This window comes from Microtus oregoni, unplaced genomic scaffold (genome assembly GCF_018167655.1).
Source record: "Microtus oregoni isolate MIOR12 unplaced genomic scaffold, Mior012 000008F_ref0000371, whole genome shotgun sequence".
Taxonomy (NCBI): Eukaryota; Metazoa; Chordata; class Mammalia; order Rodentia; family Cricetidae; genus Microtus; species Microtus oregoni.
In genome coordinates, this window is record NW_024543067.1 from 17,037,854 (window position 1) to 17,058,878 (window position 21,025).

Here is a 21,025-nt window from a genome sequence, read left to right on the forward strand (position 1 = left end):
ACATAATTATGCTGTTTCTCACCATTAATTTCTACATATGATAAAACAAACTAGTATATTTATATACATTACAGTTAGAATAATAAAGCATATTTTATCTGGTTTTTGTATCTAGTATTCAATAAAAATTTCTCCTAGAACGACAAATTATGCAGGGGATGCTGTACACTGCAATGAAGAGGAAGCTTAGCTTTACTGCAGTCTGAGCTGGTGTAACCTAACTAGCTAGAGGATATGCAATTCCTGATTGACAGCAGGACCAGCAGTGTGCAGATTTCGTTAGGGAGAACACCCAGCTCAGAAACAGTGATTAGAGCTCTGCCAGGAAAACTACATTCACCCCCGTGTCTCCTAGTTTTTGGTCTACCAGATCTGTAAACAAACAGCAAAACCAGTTCCTCTTTTGTCTTATTAAAGTGGTAGTGCAGGGCTGTTTCAGCCTGTCAGCCAGGCATACATGTGTGGACATTTAATATTCTCACTAAATTAGTCAATTTTAAGCTGTGTTCCGTGCTTATCTCTAGACCTTTGTGCGTTAAATCCTATCTGGAGCCGCTCTCTTTACACACAAGTGTTTCGCTTGTGTTTTCCTGCCTTCTGTGAGAAGCTTTATGTAGGTCAGGCTTGGCTTAAGCAGCTTTCCCAAACCTGCGTCAGCTTAAGCTGGAGGAATTTTAATAAGCCCTCCCCTGTAGGCGTGGGCCTAAATGGGGCTAGCCTAGTTAAGCCTGATCTTTCTGTTTGTGAAAAGAGCTGAGCAGAGCTGAAGGCTGCATGGTGGATTCAGAAGCTGCCTACTTAATTTCAAAAGAACAATGGTAGGGAAGGCTCGATCTTCCAATTTTACCCTATCTGAAAAGCTTGATCTGCTAAGCCTCGTGAAGCCATACGTGAAAATTCTCGAAGAGCATACTAATAAAAATTCAGTAATAGTGGAGAAGAATAGATGTTGGGATGTCATAGCAGTTAACTATAATGCAATTGGAGTAGACCGTCCTCCTCGCACAGCGCAGGGCCTTCGCAGCCTTTACAAAAGGCTCAAAGAATATGCCAAACAGGAGCTATTGCAGCAGAAGGAGGCCCAGTCAGATTTTAAAAGCAGTATTTCCGAGCCAACCAAGAAAGTCATGGAGATGATTCCCCAGATTTCCAGCTTCTGCCTGATAAGAGACAGGAACCACACACAAAGGTAAGCGTTATTTTATTTGTTGTAGGAAATGATGGCGCCTCCTAGCTCTTGGGCTCTGCTTAGCTGTGACAAGAGATGTGCATGTCAGCACCCCACAAGGGGGCATGAATGGTGTCTTTGTTTTGCTTTCTTAAAAAAAAAAGTAAAGCTATGAGGAATTTTTCTCTTGCGCTTGATTTAAACAGGTTTCACCGTCTTCGCCCTGTTTCATGGGCAGTTTCTAAAAGTAAAGGCCGGGGAGAATTAGTGGGATGAAGCTTGTGACATCACTGAATTAACTTTTTAAAGACTTCAGTAGCATATACAGAATAATGGTTTTATTATGACATTTTTATGCATGTATATTATGTACTTTGATTATATCTCATAAACTTTTTAAGCCTTAAAATTAGATTATTTGCCTTTGAGATACATTATTTTTATTTAAGATTACATTTTGTTGAAATGGGTTTCTTGAATTGTTTTATATAAAATTTGTGTGAAGTTAGTAGTTTTGGAGCAGATGGAAATTTTGTTTTTTATGATTACTGTGTATGTTTCCTGAGTGTGCACTGAACTAACAAAACTAAAATCAAAGGATTGTGTATGTGAAGACTGTTTAGTTTTTCTAATATATAATATATTTGAAATAGATAAAAAGGAAACACTAAAGGAAGTTAATACCTAATTAAGAGATTCGGGTTGCATAAAAAAGTGTAATTGATTAATGGTGTACTTTCACTTTGATATTGCTCTGTAGGTTACAAAACTCAGTTTTAGTAAGAGCAACCTGGGTTAGGGCTTGGAAACAATTTTGGTTTAAGCTTGTTCTGTTTGATTGTTTGCCTCAGAATCTTAAAAGCTCTTACCTGTGACTAACTCAAATCTTATCTCTTGACATAGATAAAATGGCAGCACCATTTTTTTACCAATCAGTTAGGTAATTTAAACAAACCGTAAACTCTTTGTTGAAGGCCTCTCTCACAGAGAGCAGTGTGCTTTCCTGGGTGAACAGAGTTGCAATTACTTGTGCAGCCTGAGGTTAGGAAAACTTCAGCTGACCTGTCTGTTGCTTTGGTAACTTATTAGGAAATATTTCTGAGCTTTTTACTCTGTCCTGCTTATTTCTAATTGGTAGCATAAATTTAAGAAAGCCCCCCACTTGGGGATCAGTGGATTAGCTCTTGGGGCCACCCACCGGTAGGAGTTTCCACCTCTGTGTCCACAGGAAAACTGAGGCTGCCCTGATTGTTTTTGAATTTTACTCTTTCAAAACCAGCTTGGAGAAAAGTGGTTTTGTTAGAAAACTACACCTTTTGGACACTAGATTTTGAATTTTTATAATTTGAAACGGATACACAGACAATGTGCTGTTAGTTGTCTATTTAAAAAACACAGTGAACACGGAATGTATTTTGATCATCGTAAACACAAACACGCCCTCCTGAGTTTTTGACACACCGTCATCTCTCTGATGAGATGAGTCAGCTGACTGTGTATTTCTCTATCTGTTGTTTAAGTTGAACTGCTTATTAGTTTTCTTAAAAAAGGAAGAATATAAAAATAGGCCACTTATGTTACATTGATATTTTTCTGTTAGCTTATTCATTTAATATACTTATGTATTTAATGTGCTTGTATGTATTTAGCTGAGATCATCACAAATCTTAATTATCCCAGAAGTTTGTGAAATCTATAATTTTGATTTTATTTTTACACAAATATTACTATTAATTTGATTACATTCTCTAGAATGGAATTTTACTGCATGTTTTATGTCTTTTTTTAAAATAATCTATTCTATTTTGTAACTTACTTTACAACTTAGAATGATTTTTAGATATTTTTATGTCTCTCTAAATAGCAGATTATAATTTATGTTTTATAATCTTTTGATCCTCTAAGTTAGATTTTCAGCTTTTAGAAATTTTTAGTTCTGTTTATCTTTCTTGAGACTTTCTCTAGTGTTTTGTTTTATTACTTATAATGTTCACCATTATGGAGTGAATAATCCAGCATAAGCATATCTTTAATGTATGTGGAAGTATAATGCCTAGTTTTATATGCTACATAGTACTTTGCAGTAGAAATTATGAAGATAATGTAAAATTTGTTTATAGTTTCAACTTTTTTTATCTCATACTTTAGTCTAGATCAGTGGTTTTCAACCTGTGGGCTGTGACCCCTTCAGGGATCACATATCAGATATCTACATTATGATTCATAACTGGCAAAACTACAGTTATGAAGTAGCAATGAAATACTTTTATGTTTGGTCCCATAAATAGTCTCTGCCATCTTCCTTAAAGTCATCGGCTTTTATGATTTGTAGATAGTCCAGGAGAACAAAAGCAGGAGAAAACGTCAGGTGATTTTTTTTTTTTACAGCTTAATTTAAGAACCTCAGCAATGTTCTTTGAGAACATTTAAATGGTTTTTCCGGGCTAGTGAGGTGGCTCAGTTGGTAAAAGTGTTTGCTGCTAAGCCCTACAGTTTGCCTTTGATCCTAGTACCTCCATGGGGAGGTGGAGAAGAGAGAACCTGACCTCCAAATACACACACACAAATAAATAAATGTAAGAAAAAAAAAGCCTGCCTTCCTTCTTTCCTTCCTTCCTTCCTTCCTTCCTTCCTTCCTTCCTTCCTTCTTTCCTCCCACTTTTCTTAATTCTGGGAGTGGTTCTCTTTATAAGGAACCACACAAGCATGAGGCTCTGAATTCAGACCCCAGGACACCGTTTGTAAAATGCTACAAATGGTAGCTCCCCAGCATTGAGAGGACTCAGACAGGCGGATCCTGGAGTTCAGTGGATGAGCTTCTGGTTCAGAGAGACTCTACCTCAAAAAAATAGTACTGCTTGGGTCTCTGTGAGGCCCACACTCGTGTGCACACAACACACAGACACGCAGACTCACACAGCCCACATGCTTGGGTCTCTGTGAGGGCCACACTCGTGTGCACACAACACACAGACACGCAGGCTCACACAGCCCACATGCTTGGGTCTCTGTGAGGCCCCACACTCGTGTGCACACAACACACAGTTCTCTGTGAGGCCCACACTCGTGTGCACACAGCACACAGACACACAGGCTCACACAGCCCACGTGTACACTCACAAAGTAGCTTTTCTTTATTTTACTAACTGTGTAGCATTTGTAATTTCATTGTAAGAGCCTAAGTTAAGAACAGAGGGCTAGGGGCTGGAGAGATGGCTCAGAGGTTAAGAGCATTGCCTGCTCTTCCAAAGGTCCTGAGTTCAATTCCCAGCAACCACATGGTGGCTCACAACCATCTATAATGGGGTCTGGTGCCCTCTTCTGGCCTGCAGGCATACACACAGACAGAATATTGTATATGTAATAAATAAATAAATATTAAAAAAAAAAAAAGAACAGAGGGCTAGGGATGAAGAGAGCATGCCCAGGACCTTGACTTGATTATCAGCACCACCAACAGAACAGATACCTAAATGGATACATTATTAAAGGCATGGTCTTAGTTGTTTCTTCTGTTAAACACTTTTTGTATAGTTTTAAATTTTTTTTTTATAGCAATTGAAGAAAGGCTTTTATTGGGGGTGGGGAACACACACACAATGCAAGTAGTCACATAGAGAGAAAGGCAGAGTAGACTGGGGACTTGGGAAGCAGAAGCCAGCTTCTTGAGGGCTAGTTTGTTTGCTTAAGTCTTTGAAAGGACTTCCTTCCTTGGTGGATTTGAAGACACACAAGGCTGATTGGGGCAACTGTAAACACGTCCTGATCTGGCCTTGAATTTGTCTAGCTAGTTCATCAGCAGGGGTCCTATCTGCGGGAAAAAAAGCTCACAAGGCCTGTGTTTTAAGCTTCTAAGTCTCTTTCTCAGATCCAGTGGGCGAGAAAGAAGCCAGTCATATTGGATGGAAGTTCAGCATCTTTGTTACCTAGGCTGGACCCTCTCACTGTCTCTCCTTCTCTGGTCCCTCCCTCACTTCCACTTCCAGTAGCTACTGTCCTGTGTTTGGTGGGAATGGGGTGGAAGTGGGGGACAAGAAGAGGCATTAGGGTCTGTTAATAGCTCCGTTACCATTACTACACAGGGAGAGGGTAGCGGATACAACAGCTTCACCTGACTGTTGAGTTCTAAAAAAAATCATGCTGAAGTCGTGACAGAGACATAGGAACTGTGTTACTAGAGAGAGCCAGTTAGGAGCACTGCTGCTTTCCCAGGGGATTAAAGTTCAATTCCCAGTACCACATGACTGCTCACAACTGTAATTGTAAAACAGCCTAGGGGTCTTTCTTTTCTTTTTGGTTTTTGAGGGTGTGTGTGTGTGTGTGTCCCTGGCTGTCCTGGAACTTGCTCTGTAGACCAGATCGGCCTTGCACTTCCACCACTCACCCTGCCTAGAGGTCATGATTGGGTTCGTTTTCAATGCCCCTTCAAGAACTGAAAGGCAAGCCGATTCTTCAGTTGTAACAGGTAGTAGACAGCAGTAGGAAAGCAGTGGGAGAAAGCCGTATTGGGGATGAGGAAACACAGAAATGCCTTCTACAAACCCCGGACTTGGGAAAATCCCCCCCCAACAAGAAAATCCCACGGGTCCATGTTGTTGTTGGTTTTGTTTCTGTTTTTGTTTTTTTGAGACAGGCTTTCTCTGTGTTGCCCTGGCTGTCCTAGAATCCACTCTGTAGACCAGGCTGGCCTGGAACAAAGATTCATTACCTCTGCCTCCTGAGTGTTGGGATTAAAGATGTGCGCCATTAGGGCCATCTCTTTTTCTTGACATAGAGTGTGGTGTGTAGCCTAGGCTGTCCTGGAACTTGAGATTGTCCTGTCTCAGCCTCTCAAGTGCTGGGGATATAGGTGTATGCCTTCACCCTTTATTCAAAGATTTATAGTTAAGTGTATATTATTATGAAATATTAAGCGTATAAATATGAAATGTTTTATAAATATGTTTATTGTTTATACTGTTCTTTTTTTATATGTGCTATAGTGCAAGCTTGGATGAGGCTGCGCAGGCTGGTACCAGTTCACTACAGGTGATGGTGGGTCACCATCCTGTTGCTATTACGGTAGAGGTGAAGCAAGAAGAAGACATTAAATCATCCCCTCCAGTGCTTCCAAATCCTCAACACAGTGATGCTTTAGAGCAAAGAGAAGAGCATGAATTAGTACATGTTATGGAAGAACCCTTGTCTCCGTCACTTTCCTCTGTTGATATGAGAATGACATCATCTCCATCTTCTGTTCCAAGGAGAGATGATCTTTTTCATCGTGAAAGTGGAGAACACATTAGGTCTCTGCTAAGATATGACCCTCAGGTCCTGCAAATGTTAAAAGAGGAACATCAGATAATCTTAGAAAATCAAAAGAATTTCGGATTGTATGTTCAGGAAAAGAGGGATGGATTGAGAAGAAGGCAGCTGCTGGAGGAGGAGCTGCTCAGAGCAAAGATTGAAGTGGAGAAACTGAAAGCCTCTCGCTTACGGCATAATCTGCCCGAATGTAGTAGTCTCCAAGAGTTTTCAGTTTGATAATTTTAATTTTGTCAGAATTAATTTGGGAATATCATGAAGTTGAGCACACGTCCTATAAAAATGTTGTTAATCTCTCTTAGAAAAAAGCTTTTAACGTGGTTTTCTTTTCCTCCCTAACCCTACTTTTTTTTTTTACACAATTTTCTAAGTATTTAATTTTCTCTTTAGATACTAAAATTTACTGATTGGTTGACATGATAATCCAGTTCATTGTTCGCCCTAATTTTTCCTAAGGCATTTAGCTGTTGACTTTATGATCTTTTGTTTTGAGTACTAGAGAAATAATACAGATAGAGTTGCATCTGGTGCATAAGCCTGTGACCACAGCACTGGAGAGGGAGAGACAGGTCCCAATTTCAAGGTCAGCCTGTGCGTGTGAAATCCTGTGTCAAACAAAACAGAATGCTCACAATTGTGAAATGCATAAATTGTATTTCAAAGTACTGAATCTTCAACAGTTTTAGCTACAACTTTGAAAGTTAGAGTTAAAACACACACAGAGAGAGAGAGAGAGAGAGAGAGAGAATATGTGTATGTGTTGGTGTTGGAACAAGTACATGATGGTAAGCACACACCTTTATCGCTGAGCTATATCCCTAGTCCTATTTTTTTTTTTTTTTTTTGAGACAAGATCTCACTCTGTAGCCCAGGTTATCCTGGAGTACAAGCTCCTTTTGCCTCGGCCTTCTGAATACTAGGATTATAGTTGTGTGCTATTCTAATGGTAACAGAAAATGAGTATGCATGACATTGGTTTTGTCTTTATCTTTTGAAAGAGTGGTGTTAGCTTTAGAGACTGGAGGTATTTGGAGAACACTTTGGTTAGAGGTAATGAAACTGAGGTCAGGAAGGACGCCATAATTTATTTCAGGTAGCACGGCTTTTCATGGCAGAGAAGTAGCAGTACTTAGTTCTTTTTTTTTTTTCTTTTTTGAGGAAGCAGGGAGTGATAGTGGTAGTAATTTTTCCTTATTCTATAGAAGTAAAACATCTCAGAATTTATTTAATTAATTAGGAGAATTTATTTAATTAGAATCACCTTTTGGGTTGGGGATTGTAGTTCAAGGGTAGAGCACTTTCCTGGTGTGTTTGAGCCGTCTCCAGGTGACCAAAAGAGAACTTACTGCTACATGTTGTTGGGTCATGAAGTCTGGGGAGTTGTGTCTCTACCCTGCCCTTTGTCCTGAGAAAAGAGATCGTGTCTTTTTATTGAAAATATTACATATTTGGCCATGTGATTAAAATTACCTTAATTCATTTTCAGTGTTTTTCCGGAAACTGTAGTAAAATTAGAATTAAACAAAATGAAAACTACTTAGAATGACAGTAGCCAAGATCATGTTTACATAGCATTTAACTCGTAGATTTTTGTAAGTATGGTTTTTAAATATTGTTGTATATTCATAAAAATAAAATCTTGATTTTCATAAATCTTACATATTGAATTTATGTTAAATATTTAATGTGTGTCTTTTTTTCTGGGATTTTGATGAGGAAAGACTTTAAAAAGCCAGACTTTCGGATGGGGCAGGTAGAGTTTCAGAAATAGTGGGGATAAAGGGTACTTGATGTCAGAGTGAGCTCCTGCAAAAACACTCACAGAATGGGATGGAGTGAATCAGTGTCCAAGCACAAATGCTGTCTAAGCCAGGCAGTTTTAAGTGAGGATAGGTAGGAAGTCTTGGCTTTTGGTAACTCCAATGACCTGGAACACTCTAGGTAGACCAGGCTGGCCTCAGCCTCACAGAGATCGTCCACCTCTGGGGTGCTGCATAAGGGGTGCCTGGTGGACATCTTTCTTGACTACATTGGGTAGCTTCTATTTGGTTCAAGTTGAAATTTAACATGCAGGAATATGTCAGGAATCTGTATTTCTTGTGAAAATTTGTAGTATTTAAATGTTTGCAAGTCATTCAGAATGCTTTTAAAACAGTTTGGGCACGCCAGCCTCCAGCTCTCAGGCTTCCGGTTAGTGGTCGTCCCAGTAAAAGGCCCAGGTGAGGATTGTGGCCGATGGATGATTCAGGGCTCTACTGGTGTAATCAAGACTTAGGGCGTCTGTCCAGAACACCACAAAACTAGAGTTAAGACAATAGTGTCAGTCCTGAACTGGCCTTCTGTTAGTTCCTTAGAATTGTAAATCCATCCAGTGAGTCAGAAACTAGGGTGGGATCCAGCCCTCTGGGAATAATGTCCTCTGGGGATTCTGATGCTAAAGGGTGAGAATTAACTTGGTGCTTAAATTATGTCCGCTTCTCACCGGAGTGTAATATGGATAAAATGTCAGTTGTTACAAAAATTAGGGATTCCATTAAATGCTGTTTTTAACGAGTCACATTTAACTGAATATGAAGTGAGAAGCTGTTGAAGGCGTTTTGATTAGAGAGATAACATGATTAAGAATGTGAGTTGAGTAGAAGCTATCAAATGTAGCCATAGAAGTAGTTTGTTTACCAACTTCTCAGTGTTCAAGGTCATGTGTGTTCCCTGGCAGTTTGCCTTTTTAATCTGTGCTATTTCATTTGAAATGTAATGGATCTTCTAATTTGAGGTAATATATTTTTAGTAAATATGTCTATAGTAGAAATCTTTTTGAAATTATTAAAAGTAAGTTATATGAAGTATGATTCTCATTATTTCAGTATGCTGCCGCTCGGGTGTGGTAAACATCCAGTCTGAGTATTGACTTTGTACAGCAAACCCATTTACAAGTGTCTTTGTGGAAAACAAATTCTGTGAAATGTTTCTAGAAAGTAATTCAGTGTTTAAAGAAAGTACATCTTTTTTTTTGATGGTTTAGTTCTATAATCATTGTGGAAATTTAAAAAATAGATGTCTTTGAAAATTCCTTTGTTGTACATAATATAGTTTTGTAATCACGTTTTTCTCTGGCATTGTTCAAATTTGCTGTTTCCTGTGTCAAGTGATACAGTTTGTTAGCAGTTAAGGGCTGTGAAGAGTAATAAACTTTTTTTTTGTATTTTAAATTCAGAATTCCATTCATCAGAGTAAACTTCTGCAGTTTTTTATGAATCAGTGTTGTTTTAATTGTAAAAGTTATAAAACATATAATCTTGCCCCATTCTCTAATTTCTTCCCCCATGCAACCGTGTTTTCAAAGTGAGGTCTAAGCGTGGTCTATGAGAATTCCCAAGTAGAGCGAAGGATTAGTCATTTGACCGCAGAACCCGTCTTGAGACTGTTTTCCTTTGATCCTGTAGGGGAATTGAGCTAAATCTCTCCACCTTTCTCTGTGGTACTGAGACTTTGAACTCGAGGACACTTTGCTGAGGACAGGTTTCACTCAGCCAGTACTGAGGAGGAACTTCCGCTAGCAGTGAGGGAGCTGCCATCCTCTTCCAGTTTGGGAAATGCTGGCAAGACTGAGGGGGTTTGTTTGGTTCTTGTTTTAGGTGTGATTCTGTAGAGAGACTTTAAATGTGGTAAACGATTATTTCATTTGCTCTCCCTCGCTGTTTTTTTTTTTTTTTTCTTTCCCCTCTTCTAAGCAGGTTTTCTCTCTATTATTGTCTTGGCTGTCCTGGAACTCACTGTTTAGGCCTCAAACTCTGGCTGCCTCTGCCTCCGAGTCCTGGGACTGAAGGTGTGCGCCACCAAGCCTGGCTTTCATTTGATCTCTTAGTAATTTAGATAATGGGTAGCTTTTGCTCCCTCCCTAGCTTATCTGTATGAACGTAAATAGATATATTATAAAATATTCTGAAGTGGATGTGGCATGTAATAGTATTCCGAGAAAAGCTTTTTCCCCCTTCTTATTTCGAGACAGGGTTTTTCTGTATAGCCCTGGGTGTCATAGCACTTGCTCTGTAGACCAGGCTGGCCTCGAACTCACAGAAATCTGATTGCCTCTGGTGCTGGGACTTAAAGGCATGCACCACCACCTCCTGGCTAAGCTTTTTTGTTTATAATTTCATGAAATGTTCAAAATAAATCCCCTTTTGCATAGTGAGGCGACAACTTGTATAGTTTGGTTTTTGAGTCACCCTCTGGTTCATGTTTGCTCACATAAATGTTACAGCGTGTGCCTCCTGCTAGTGTGGTGTCATCTAGTGGACATTTAACTCTCAGAGTACCGGGAACCTGTTTACTGCAGTGTACTCTTGGTGAGGGTGGCTAAGTGAATGTTTTGTTAATACATGTTTTTAAGAATAAGGAAGTTAAACTGATTTGTATATATTCTTTTTGGTGCCATAAATCAGATTGTAGTATAGTAGAGGTAAAAGTTTTTGATGAAGCAAACTTAAAATTGTCTAGAAGACTGTAATAGATACCAAATATACTGTATCTAGATATCATGCTTAAAAAAACCTTAAGGTCCACAAATTCTCAAAATAAAATATTTGATTGTAAATACTTAAGAAGTAAATGAAGTACATAGTCTATAAATACAGGAGTAAGTTTGTAAGTTAGGCAATCTAATTAAAATGAACAGAATCGTTCTGAATTTTTGTATACATTTTTGAGATACTATCTCTGTTTTCTTTGTCTAAACATTTACTTTTATTTAGTTCTTTTAAATAATATATTAAGTACTTGTGTCCCCACCAGGATGATTAATGTATTTTTAGTCTTTTGAATTGATTAAGCTAGTAGGTATAATTTGAAATTATATTATTTTTTAATTGCTTTGTAAATAATGAAAAATAAATGAGTAAAAGCAAATAAAAATGTCACTCATCAGCTCAATTTGCTTATTTAATATTTATTTTTTGCTTTTGAGACAGTTTGATGTAACATAGGTTGGCTTTGAACTTCCTGTTTACCTGTAGATGATCTTAAAATTTTTCCTATACCATCCAAGTGCTGGCGTTATAGGTGTGCTGCCATGCTTCATTTAGGCAATGCATAGGATCAAACCCATGCTAGGCAGGCACTCTGTCAAATGAGCTAGGTGCCAAACTTGTCTGACTCCAAATAGAAACTAAAGCGAATGCATCATGAGAACTTTATTTTATTAGTAGGTCTTTCTGTTTTAGTTTACTTGTTAACAGTTTCTAACTCCAAACATTTTATTAACCAATTATTCAGACATACCAAAACACTGAAAGAATTTTGTAGTAAATATTCATATGCCTACCTCCCATGAGGAGTTTACAGTCATTTTGCTAGCATGCAGGAAGTCCTGGGTTCAGTCTCCAGCCTTGGGAAAGAACAAAGATTCAGAATATCAGCACTTTCCAGTTCCCTCTTACTCTTTCCTAATCAGTTTCCTCACACCTCATCTACCAGTGTTAACTGTTTAAAATCCTGCATAACCTAGTGTGCCAACTCATGCCCTTAATTCCAGCAGCTGAGAACATCACAACTTAGAGGTCAGCCTGACCTAGTCTATGTCAAGACCCTGTTCAAACAAACACACCTGCATAACATTTGCCTGTTTTAAAATTTCATGTAATTTCTAATTACTGCTTTAAAAAATAACCTATCTGTGCTGGCTCATTTAATGTTAACCTGACGAAGGCTAGAATCATTTTAGAGATGGGGGCCTTGACTGAGAAAATGCATTCATTGGATTGGGCTGCAGGCAAGCCTGTAGGGCATCTTCTTAATTAGTGATTGACGTAGAGCCCCCCCCCCCCCCATTGTGGGCACTGCCTTTCCTGGACTGGTGGTCCTAGGCTCTATGAGCAAGCAATGGAGAGCAAGCCAATAAGCAGCACCCTCCATGGCCTCTGCATCAGCTCCTGCCTCCAGGTTCCTGCCCTGTTTGAGTTCTTATCCTAATTTCCTCCATTGATGAGCTATGATGTGGAAGTATAAATAAATCCTTTCCTCCCCACTAGTTTTTGGTCATGGTGTTTCATCATAGCAATAGTAACCCTAATTATGAGACTGCCTTAATGTTTTTAGTATTCTCTTTTTTCCCCTCTCTCCTCTTATTAGTTGTTCATTGCATTTTTATTGTGGAATAATATTCCATTGTATAGATCTTGAGTGGAAAGAAATATATGTTTATTTTACATATAACACTTGAACTTTGACATTCACTATTTTTATTAGGTGAATAAAGTTATAGGTAATTTTCAATTCTAAGCCATTTATATATTGTATATTTTAAGAAAATTATAGTCTTGTGGTGGTAGCGCACACCTTTAATCCCAGTACTTGGAAGCAGAGGCAGGTGGATCTCTGAGTTTGAAGCCAGTCTGGTCTACAGATTGAGTTTCAGAACAGCTAGGGCTACGCGGAGAAACCAAAAGAAACTTATGGGCATAGGTGTTTTGCCTGTGCACACAAGCGTGTGTGTGTGTGTGTAGAAGCCCAAGGTTGATATTGGGTGTGTTCCTTCATAATTCTCTACGTATCTTCTGAAGCAGGGATCCACACTGCACCCAGAGTTTGCTATTTCAGATAGTCTGGCTGACCTGCTTGCCTTGGGGAGTCTCCTGTTTCTGCCTCCTTAAGTCTGGTTGCAGGCTGGCGATGGGAGTCTTGACTCTGGTCTTCGGGTTGTGTGAGCGCTGTACCCACTGAGCGGTCGCCCAGCTGCCCCGCTTCCACTGTGTAGACTTACCAACGGGCACACGGGAGTTAGAGCTTTGTCCAAAGCCACCCAGTTACTAAGTGGCAGACTTGGTGTTCAGGCCCAGGCAGTGTGGGCCTGGCTCTGACTCCATAGTGTGTGTTCTTTAGAAAAGATCTTCAAAAGAAGGGCATACTGCTGGGCTGTTGGTTTTAATATTAATTAAATTTCTGAGTTTCCCGAATTATCCTTTTTCAGAAATGGGAGCAGTGGACATAACAGTAATGTTTTTTAGATTCTCAGAATTTAGTCTTCTATGCTTCTTTCCAGCCTTTCTTTTCTTTTTTGGAGACAAGGTCTAATTATATAAATCTAGGCCAACCCAGAACTCAGTATATAACCCAAGCTGGTTTTTAACTGTGCCGCTCCTTCCTCAGTCCCCCAGACCTCTACTGCCATGCCTAGCTGTTCCCAGTCATTTGGTGAGGTGCCCCTTTAACTCTGGGCGGTTGTGGACTGTTTAGAGGGTTCTGTTCTCCTGGGTAACGTAGCAGAGAGCAGGACAGATTGGCCACTATTGGGAACCATGCAAAAACAATCACGCCCTACACTTAAACATTTTTATGTGTGTGGGTGTTTGCCCACATGTTTGTCTGTGTGTCATGAGTGTGCCTGGTGCTGGTGGAGGCCAGAAGAGGGCGTCAGATGCCCTGGACCTAGAGTTACAGAAAGTTGTGAGCCCCCAGTGTGGGTGCTGGGACTCAAGGTGGTGGGGTCCTCCAGAAGAGCAGGAGTGTTCAGAAACTAATCAGAACATCCTTTTTGTTATATACCTTAAAACTTTCTCTGATAATCAAACACCACAAAAATAATCAACACATAACCTTTTTTTTTTTTTTCCCCAAAATCCTCACTGTGTAACTGTGTAGTAGAGCCTGGCCTGGGACTCCCTATGCGGCATATGCTGTCCTAGAATTTGAGAATCCTCTGGTCTAACTCTCTTGAGTGGTGAGGTTGCAGAGTGGACCATCATGTCCAACCAATAAACTCTTACTTTAAACCCAATCAGTTTTCTAACTAAAAATTGGTATATTGATGCAATGTTGATAAAGTTTAGGTATGCAAACTTTGTTAGCAAAATTAGAAATGATGGATATAGCTAGACCATGAGTTTGTGGTCAGCCTGGGCTACATCGTAAGGATTGTCTTGAAAAAGTAAAGGGATAAAACAGTGGTTGGAGTTGAATGACCCTTTCACAGGGATCACCTAAGACATCGGAAACACAGGCACTTACATTACGATTCATGACAGCAACAAGATTATAGTTAGGAAGTAGCAATGAAAATAATTTTATGTTTGGAGGTCACCACAGCATGAGGGACTGGGTTAAAGGGTTGCAGCATTAGACTTGAGAACCACTGGTTTAGAAAAAATACCAAAAAGTGACTGATCAAATCTTGTTTATAAACTTTATTTTGAAAAAATTGATCTGAAGATAACAAGCCTTTAATATGAAGATAAAAATGAACAACAATGGAAATGAATTCAGTCATTTTCTAAAGTTACTTCTTCAATGGAAAGTAGTTTTTAGGTGCTTAAAACCCTGAAATGAAAGCATAGAGTAAGTGTCAGTTTGTCCATACGTTAACACATGAAGTTAAAGCATAGAGTGTCAGTTTGTCCATACGTCAACACATGAAGTTAAAGCATAGAGTGTCAGTTTGTCCATACGTTCATACATGAAGTTAAAGCAGATCTGCCTTCTCAGGTCTCTTTAGTGATAAAGGTGGACATTCAGGTTTTAGGTAATTTATTGTCCCAATAATGTTGAGGTAATAGGGCAACTGGATCTCACCTGGCAACTGGGACATGTGCATAGAAGAGCGAACGGAAGTTAGCCTGTGGTAGGCATGTGAGAGGAAGATGGCGTCTGTGAGGAAGGGGCTTCATTTGCCGCCCAGTTTGAGTGTGCGGTCGGTCCATCAAGGCAGGGGACACACAAGGCTGCTGATGACAGTGCACCTGCACTCAGGAGGCCGAGAGAGATGCTGATGCTCCCTCCTCCCTTTTAAGTCCACTTTGGGACCCCATGGAATGTCCCAGACATACTCAGGTGAGCATTCCTGCTCAGTCAAAGCCTTCTGGAAACAGGTGTGCTCAGGTGTGTTTCTGTGGTGACTGGAAGTCCAGTCAGGTCGATGATGAAGATTAGCCACCACACAGAAAAGCCCTAAAATGCCCTGCCACAGGGACTTAGTGCTTTCTTAGGAACAACAGGAGTCTTATCCAGTCATTTACATTAAAAATAGATATTGGTAATAAACATGGAGTTTAGTTTCGAAGAACAGAGAAGGAACTCTTGGTTTGGTGGTGCATGTTATCCAAGCGCTCTGGAAACTGAGGCAGGAGGACCATGAGTTCCAGGCCAGCCTGTTATACCATGGGGAGGGGCAGGAAAAGCTGTTGGTACCGAGGCATTGAAACCACAGGAGGATTAGCTAATTTAAGGTGTGCAGTGAGAGACGAATGCCCTCAATTCAGCTCTTAAGAGCTCTCTATAAAGGTAAAAGGAAACACTGACAAAGACTATGGGGCACTCGGTGAAGGAAGTAAGGGACTTCAGAGGGTGTTACAAAATGGAAGAGTGCTTCAAAGAGGAAGCGATAGATGCTCTCTGTTTATTGACAGGTTATAAAATCTGTATCAGGATGGCTTTGGGGCAGTCAGCCTGGAGTAGTTACTGACATCTGGAGCTGTGGCAGTAACTGAAGAGTTGGAACACTTGAAAACAATCTGCTTTTCTCTGCAACGACCTTTCCTGCGGTTTACTTATTTCGCTGAGAGCTTTTTATAACCTTATCGCAGGGTTTCTTTTTTTTTAAATTTTATTTGTTATGCATACAGTGTTCTGCCTGCACATATGCCTGCAGGCCAGAAGAAGCTATTATAGCTCATTACAGTTGGTTGTGAGCTACCATGTGGTTGCTGGGAATTGAACTCAGGACCTTTGGAAGAACAGTCAGTGCTCTTAACCACTGAGCCATCTCTCCAGCCCCTATAACCTTAAAACATATATTTGAAATCTATGACTACCAACAATCAAGTTTAATGTTAATGAAACTGTTCCCACCGGTGAAGGTGCCAATGTTCACGGACATGAATGTTCACGGACGCATTTACTTTTGATTGAATGATCCTGATGCTTAAATGTTAAAATCATTCTCAATAATAATGTTTTAAATTTATTTTTTATTTTAGTTCATTTGGCCTCTGAAGAAATTATTGAGTCCAAGGCACAAGAAGAGGAACCTAGTAGCTTGCTTAAATATTTCAGTGTTGTTTGGTGTAAAGCTTCGAAGAAAAAGCACAAGAAATGGGAAGGCGATGCTATTCTTATTGTAAAAGGGAGGTCCTTCACTCTGAAAGATTTGGAAGGCAAAGATATCGGAAGAGGTATTTTGGTCTATTACCTGTCTTATGGTCTGTTCTGAAATTAGTGTCTGTCTGTGGCTGTGCATTGAAGCACAGTTGGGTTTTATAAAGGGACAATTGGGTGCTGTTGAATTTTGTGCCCCAACTATGTGTGCTACATCATATTCTTCATAATAGCAAACCCAGTGCTTTCGTGAGCATGCTAGCTCATTTGGGCAAATTCCATCCTATGTTTAATTTTGTCTGATAGGCACCAACGAGCTGCCGCTGTCTTGGCGCTCTCCTGAGATTCAGCAGTTTGTCATGACCCCCGACCCCCAGTGTGAAGTGACTGAGATAGTAAAGGCCGTCGCTGATAGGAGTTCAGTGCTATCCAGTTTCCGTGCCGCTCAGGAAAGACTGAGCTGTAGAACACAGAGATGAGGGTTAGACCTGACCAGATGCACAGCAGACTGGGCGGTGCCGTTTTTAGCGCTGCACAGCATTCCCGTGGAGCTCGTCCTAGTGCAGCGCCATTGGCACCGTAGGCAGGTCCAGGTGCTCCACACTGGAGAGTTCGATGTATTGTCCTCTATTACTTAGGTTTGGGTTTGGCCAGATTATAAAATCTGTTGTACATATTCATTCGCTCACTTAAAATATGGTTTATGGCTTGTTTGCTTTTCAGCTCATGTGCCAGCTACTATGTTGGAGTAAAGATTCAGAGGTGAACACATAGCTTTATTTATATTGTGATTATATATGGGATGAACACATAGCTTTATATATATTGTGATTATATATATGGGATGAACACATAGCTTTATATATAGTGATTATATATATGGGATGAACACATAGCTTTATATATAGTGGTTATATATATGGGATGAACACATAGCTTTATGTGTTATATCTATTTTGTAGCTTAGTAAGGAGAAGGCAGTGTAACTGATAACTAGGGGGTGGTAAGACAACGTCCAGTGAGTGTTCTTCCCTGCTGCAGTGTCAGTGTTAAGGGACCAGAGCATGCTTCACAGGGGACACCACTGGAAATCTGAAGGTGAGATGTTTTGTAAGTATTTGGTTGTATTTTCTAAAATATGACACTTTTAATGTTAATTATAATAACATTTCATTTTTAATTGTGTGTATATATGCATATTTCTGTGTATGGGTATGTGCTGCGGGAGCTCCTTCAGCCAATAGCTTGCCCAAGAGCTTTCGAGCAATTCTCCTGTTCCAAGTCTCCCATCTTACCATAAGCATGCTGGGAATGAGCTGGGGAGAGTGTTATTGTTGAGAGTACACACTGCTCTCTGGACCTGAGTAGTTTCCAGCACCCACACAGGGCAGCCCCTTACAGAGACACATCTGGTGTTTGATGTGGGTTCTGGGAATTGCGCTTGCATCATCGGCTTGTTCATCTGTCATTGTTCTGAAATCAGAATAATACATTATGTTTCTGGCTAATGAGATATACAGCGTAATTTGTATGCACAATACAGTGTTTATTCTGTGTGGTCATGGGCAGTTGACTATTTTATTACTAAGTTTTCTTAGAATGTCAGTTCAATTCATTTATTTTCTTTCTTATAGGCATTGGATATAAATTCAAAGAGCTTGAAAACATAGAAGAGGGCCAAGTACTGGTGATTGGAGGGAAAGAAGTGGAAATCCTGGGTACAGTCTCTTCTGATGACTTCAGCAGCGGCAAGTGTTTTCAGCGTGGATGTGGAAGCCCTGCAGTCCCAAGTTCCCAGGCTGCCAGGAAATGCTTTTCCAACCCTTTCAAAAGTGTGTGCCAGTCTGGTCAGTCAAAGGAGAACAGACAAAATGATTGGCAGAACTGCAAGCCCCGCCATGACCCACACACACCAAGTAAGATTGTAAAGATAACCCAAGCCTTCTGTGTTCATTGTCCAGAGATTTTGTCATGCCAACTGTGTTTAAATTTCGTTTTAAAATTTGCAAAGGTTGAGGTCAGGCCTGGGTTACATAGCAAGTTGAAAACCGGTCTGAACTATATTTTGAGACCTGTCTCAAAACCAAAAACTAAATAAAACAAAAAAATTTTCAGGTGAGGTACTGGAAAGATGGGTTAGTGGGTAGAGGCACCTGCTGCCAAGTCTGATGACCTGAATCTGATCCTTGGGACCCTCCTGGTGGAAGGAGAGAACCAGCTCCACCAAGCTGTCCTCTGGTCTCATGTCCGTTCCACATCATGCACACACCTACACACATACATATACAAAATTAAAAACAAAATTTTATGCTGGACAGGAATACCTTTAATCCCAGCACTCAGGAGGCAGAGACAGGCGGATCTCTGTGAGTTCAAGGCCGACCTTATTTACAGAGTGAGTTCCAGGACAGCCAGAGCTGTCACACAGAGAAACCCTGTCTTTGGGGCGGGGGTGTAGGTGGAGGCTGCTTGTTTGTTCCTGGCTGTCCAGATCCGAAATAAGCACACAGAAACTGTATTAATTAAAACACTGCTTGTCCTATTAGGTTGTGCACATTTCTAGCTAGCTCTTATATCTGAAATTAACCAATTTCTATTAATCTATGTATTGTCTGGCGTCCAGTGTCTGTCTTCTGCGGCTACATGGCTTCTCCTTGACTCTGCCTATTCTCTCTCTATATCTCACTGCTTGGAATTCCCACCTTGCCCTATTCTGCACTGCAGTAGGCCCAAAGCAGCTTCTTTATTAACCAGTGGTATTCACAACATACAGAGGGGAATCCCACATTGGGGTGGGAGGTGGGGGAGGGTGGAGAAAAAAAGGAAAAAATTGAAAATTATAGGTGAAGATTATATTCAGATATACCTTTTGACATAAAGAATAGTGCTGAAATCAAATACTTTGGGAGTTGTCTGCTGAAGTCAAATATCCGCTGCAGCCCCTGCTTTGTCAGGAGAGGGAACAACACTATATCCTCCTTTTACCTGTATTAATTTTCCCACTAAACTAACCTCTATTATAATCCCTTACTACATTTGTTAAAAACCTTACATCAAAGTTCTATTTAAACTAACACTATTGTATAAAATCATTGCCTCAGTTGAACAGCATAGCTTAGGAAGAAATCATTTTCATAATAATCCACAGGTAAACATGCCCAGCAGGATGGGATATTTCCATGAGATAACCACACTACATGAGAGGCAGTGGGGATCACCCACACCATTCACACCATTCCAGATGCCAGAGAAAAATGGTGGCGGCAGACATGCAAAGGCACAGCAGTAGAAGAGACATTCTGGAGCCAAGGCCCCTGGGACCTTGCCTGTCAGTGATCCACCCCCCCACCCCCGTCTTGCTCTCTGGTGGGTCACACTCCTGAAGCTCAGGTGCCACCTGCTGCTCCTCTGTCCTGGCCACTGGCACAGGAGCAGCATTTCGCTGTGAGCATTAGCAGTGTGTTAACTGGTTTTCATGTCGGCTTGACACAGCTAGAGTTATCTGAGAGAAGGGAACCACACTGGAGAAAATGCCTCTGTAAGGCTGGCCTCTGTAAGGCTGGCCTCTGTGAGGCTGGCCTCTGGTCAAGTCTGGAATGCATTTTAAATTTTTCCATTGGCGATTGATGTGGGAGGGCCCAGCCCTCGTGGGTAGTGCTACCCCTGGGCTGGTGCTTCTGTATGCTATGAGAAATCAGGCTGAACAATCAAGCCATGGTGACAAGCCAGTTAGCAGTGTCCTTGGTGGCCTCTGCCTCTCTTCCTGCCTCCAGACTTCTGCCCTGGCTTCCCTCAGTGATGGACTCATAAGCTGTAAGATAAAATAAAACCCTTTCCCCCAAAGGTTGCTTTTGATCATAGTGTTTACCACAACCGGATCCCTGTTGGGTTTCTGTGATCATGTCTAGGGCCATCTGTTCCTGCAATACAGCCATCTTTATGATTTTAACCTTTGAATTAGGAGGGAGAGTTCTCAGGCTATAGAAGAAAGCATCCGCCGATGATTACATACTGATAAAACACAAAGCAGCCGTTTTAAGAAGGAATCTGTTGGGATGGATTGAATGGGTCATTGCTAACTGTGAACTGAGCTGAGCTCTCTGACCATGGCTAATCCTACAATCAGTAGATGTTTATTCAATGGACTGGAATCTATTTTCTCTCTCTTTCTCATCCCTTTGTTCTTCCCCTTTTCTTTCTTGTTTATTTCTTGGATTGAATTAAGTTTTAGCTATGTTGCTAACATGCAGACTCCACAACCAACTTTGATAGATTAATTATCTTCAGATTGATCAACTGTCAGTCATCTTATGTTTGATTTTTGTCTTTGGAGGGTATTTTAGTGAATCCTCTAAGTGGTGTTACCTGTTTTAAAAAATTAGTTTATCATTTGCTGGTCAATTCATGCTGCTTTGCAAAAGCTCATGAATTTGACATTCATTAGTGTAATAGTTAACTTTAAGCCAATAA

The 21,025-nt window shown here is 40.4% G+C and overlaps 2 protein-coding genes across 3 annotated transcripts in view; both read left to right on the plus strand.

Annotated features, from left to right (window-relative positions):
• Rad54b (RAD54 homolog B) overlaps positions 1-21,025 on the plus strand; it is a 63,692-nt gene that overhangs the window by 17,874 nt on the left and 24,793 nt on the right. For both annotated transcript variants that reach the window (XM_041657806.1, XM_041657805.1), the window contains 2 exons: positions 16,438-16,632; positions 18,190-18,471. In XM_041657806.1, the coding sequence (XP_041513740.1) occupies positions 16,438-16,632; positions 18,190-18,471 (477 nt within the window). The remainder of the gene's footprint in view (positions 1-16,437; positions 16,633-18,189; positions 18,472-21,025) is intronic.
• Positions 784-11,294, plus strand: LOC121451962 (fibrinogen silencer binding protein). Its single transcript, XM_041657807.1, has 2 exons — positions 784-1,189; positions 6,151-11,294. The coding sequence occupies exons 1-2, from the start codon at positions 816-818 to the stop codon at positions 6,689-6,691; spliced, it is 915 nt and encodes a 304-aa protein (XP_041513741.1). The 5' UTR covers positions 784-815; the 3' UTR covers positions 6,692-11,294.

Excerpts from the sequence above, each read along its gene's own strand:
- LOC121451962 (XM_041657807.1), top strand. The coding sequence starts at position 816 with ATGGTAGGGAAGGCTCGATCTTCCAATTTTACCCTATCTGAAAAGCTT. Across the intron at positions 1,190-6,150 it reads GACAGGAACCACACACAAAG|TGCAAGCTTGGATGAGGCTG; the intron begins GTAAGCGTTATT and ends TATGTGCTATAG.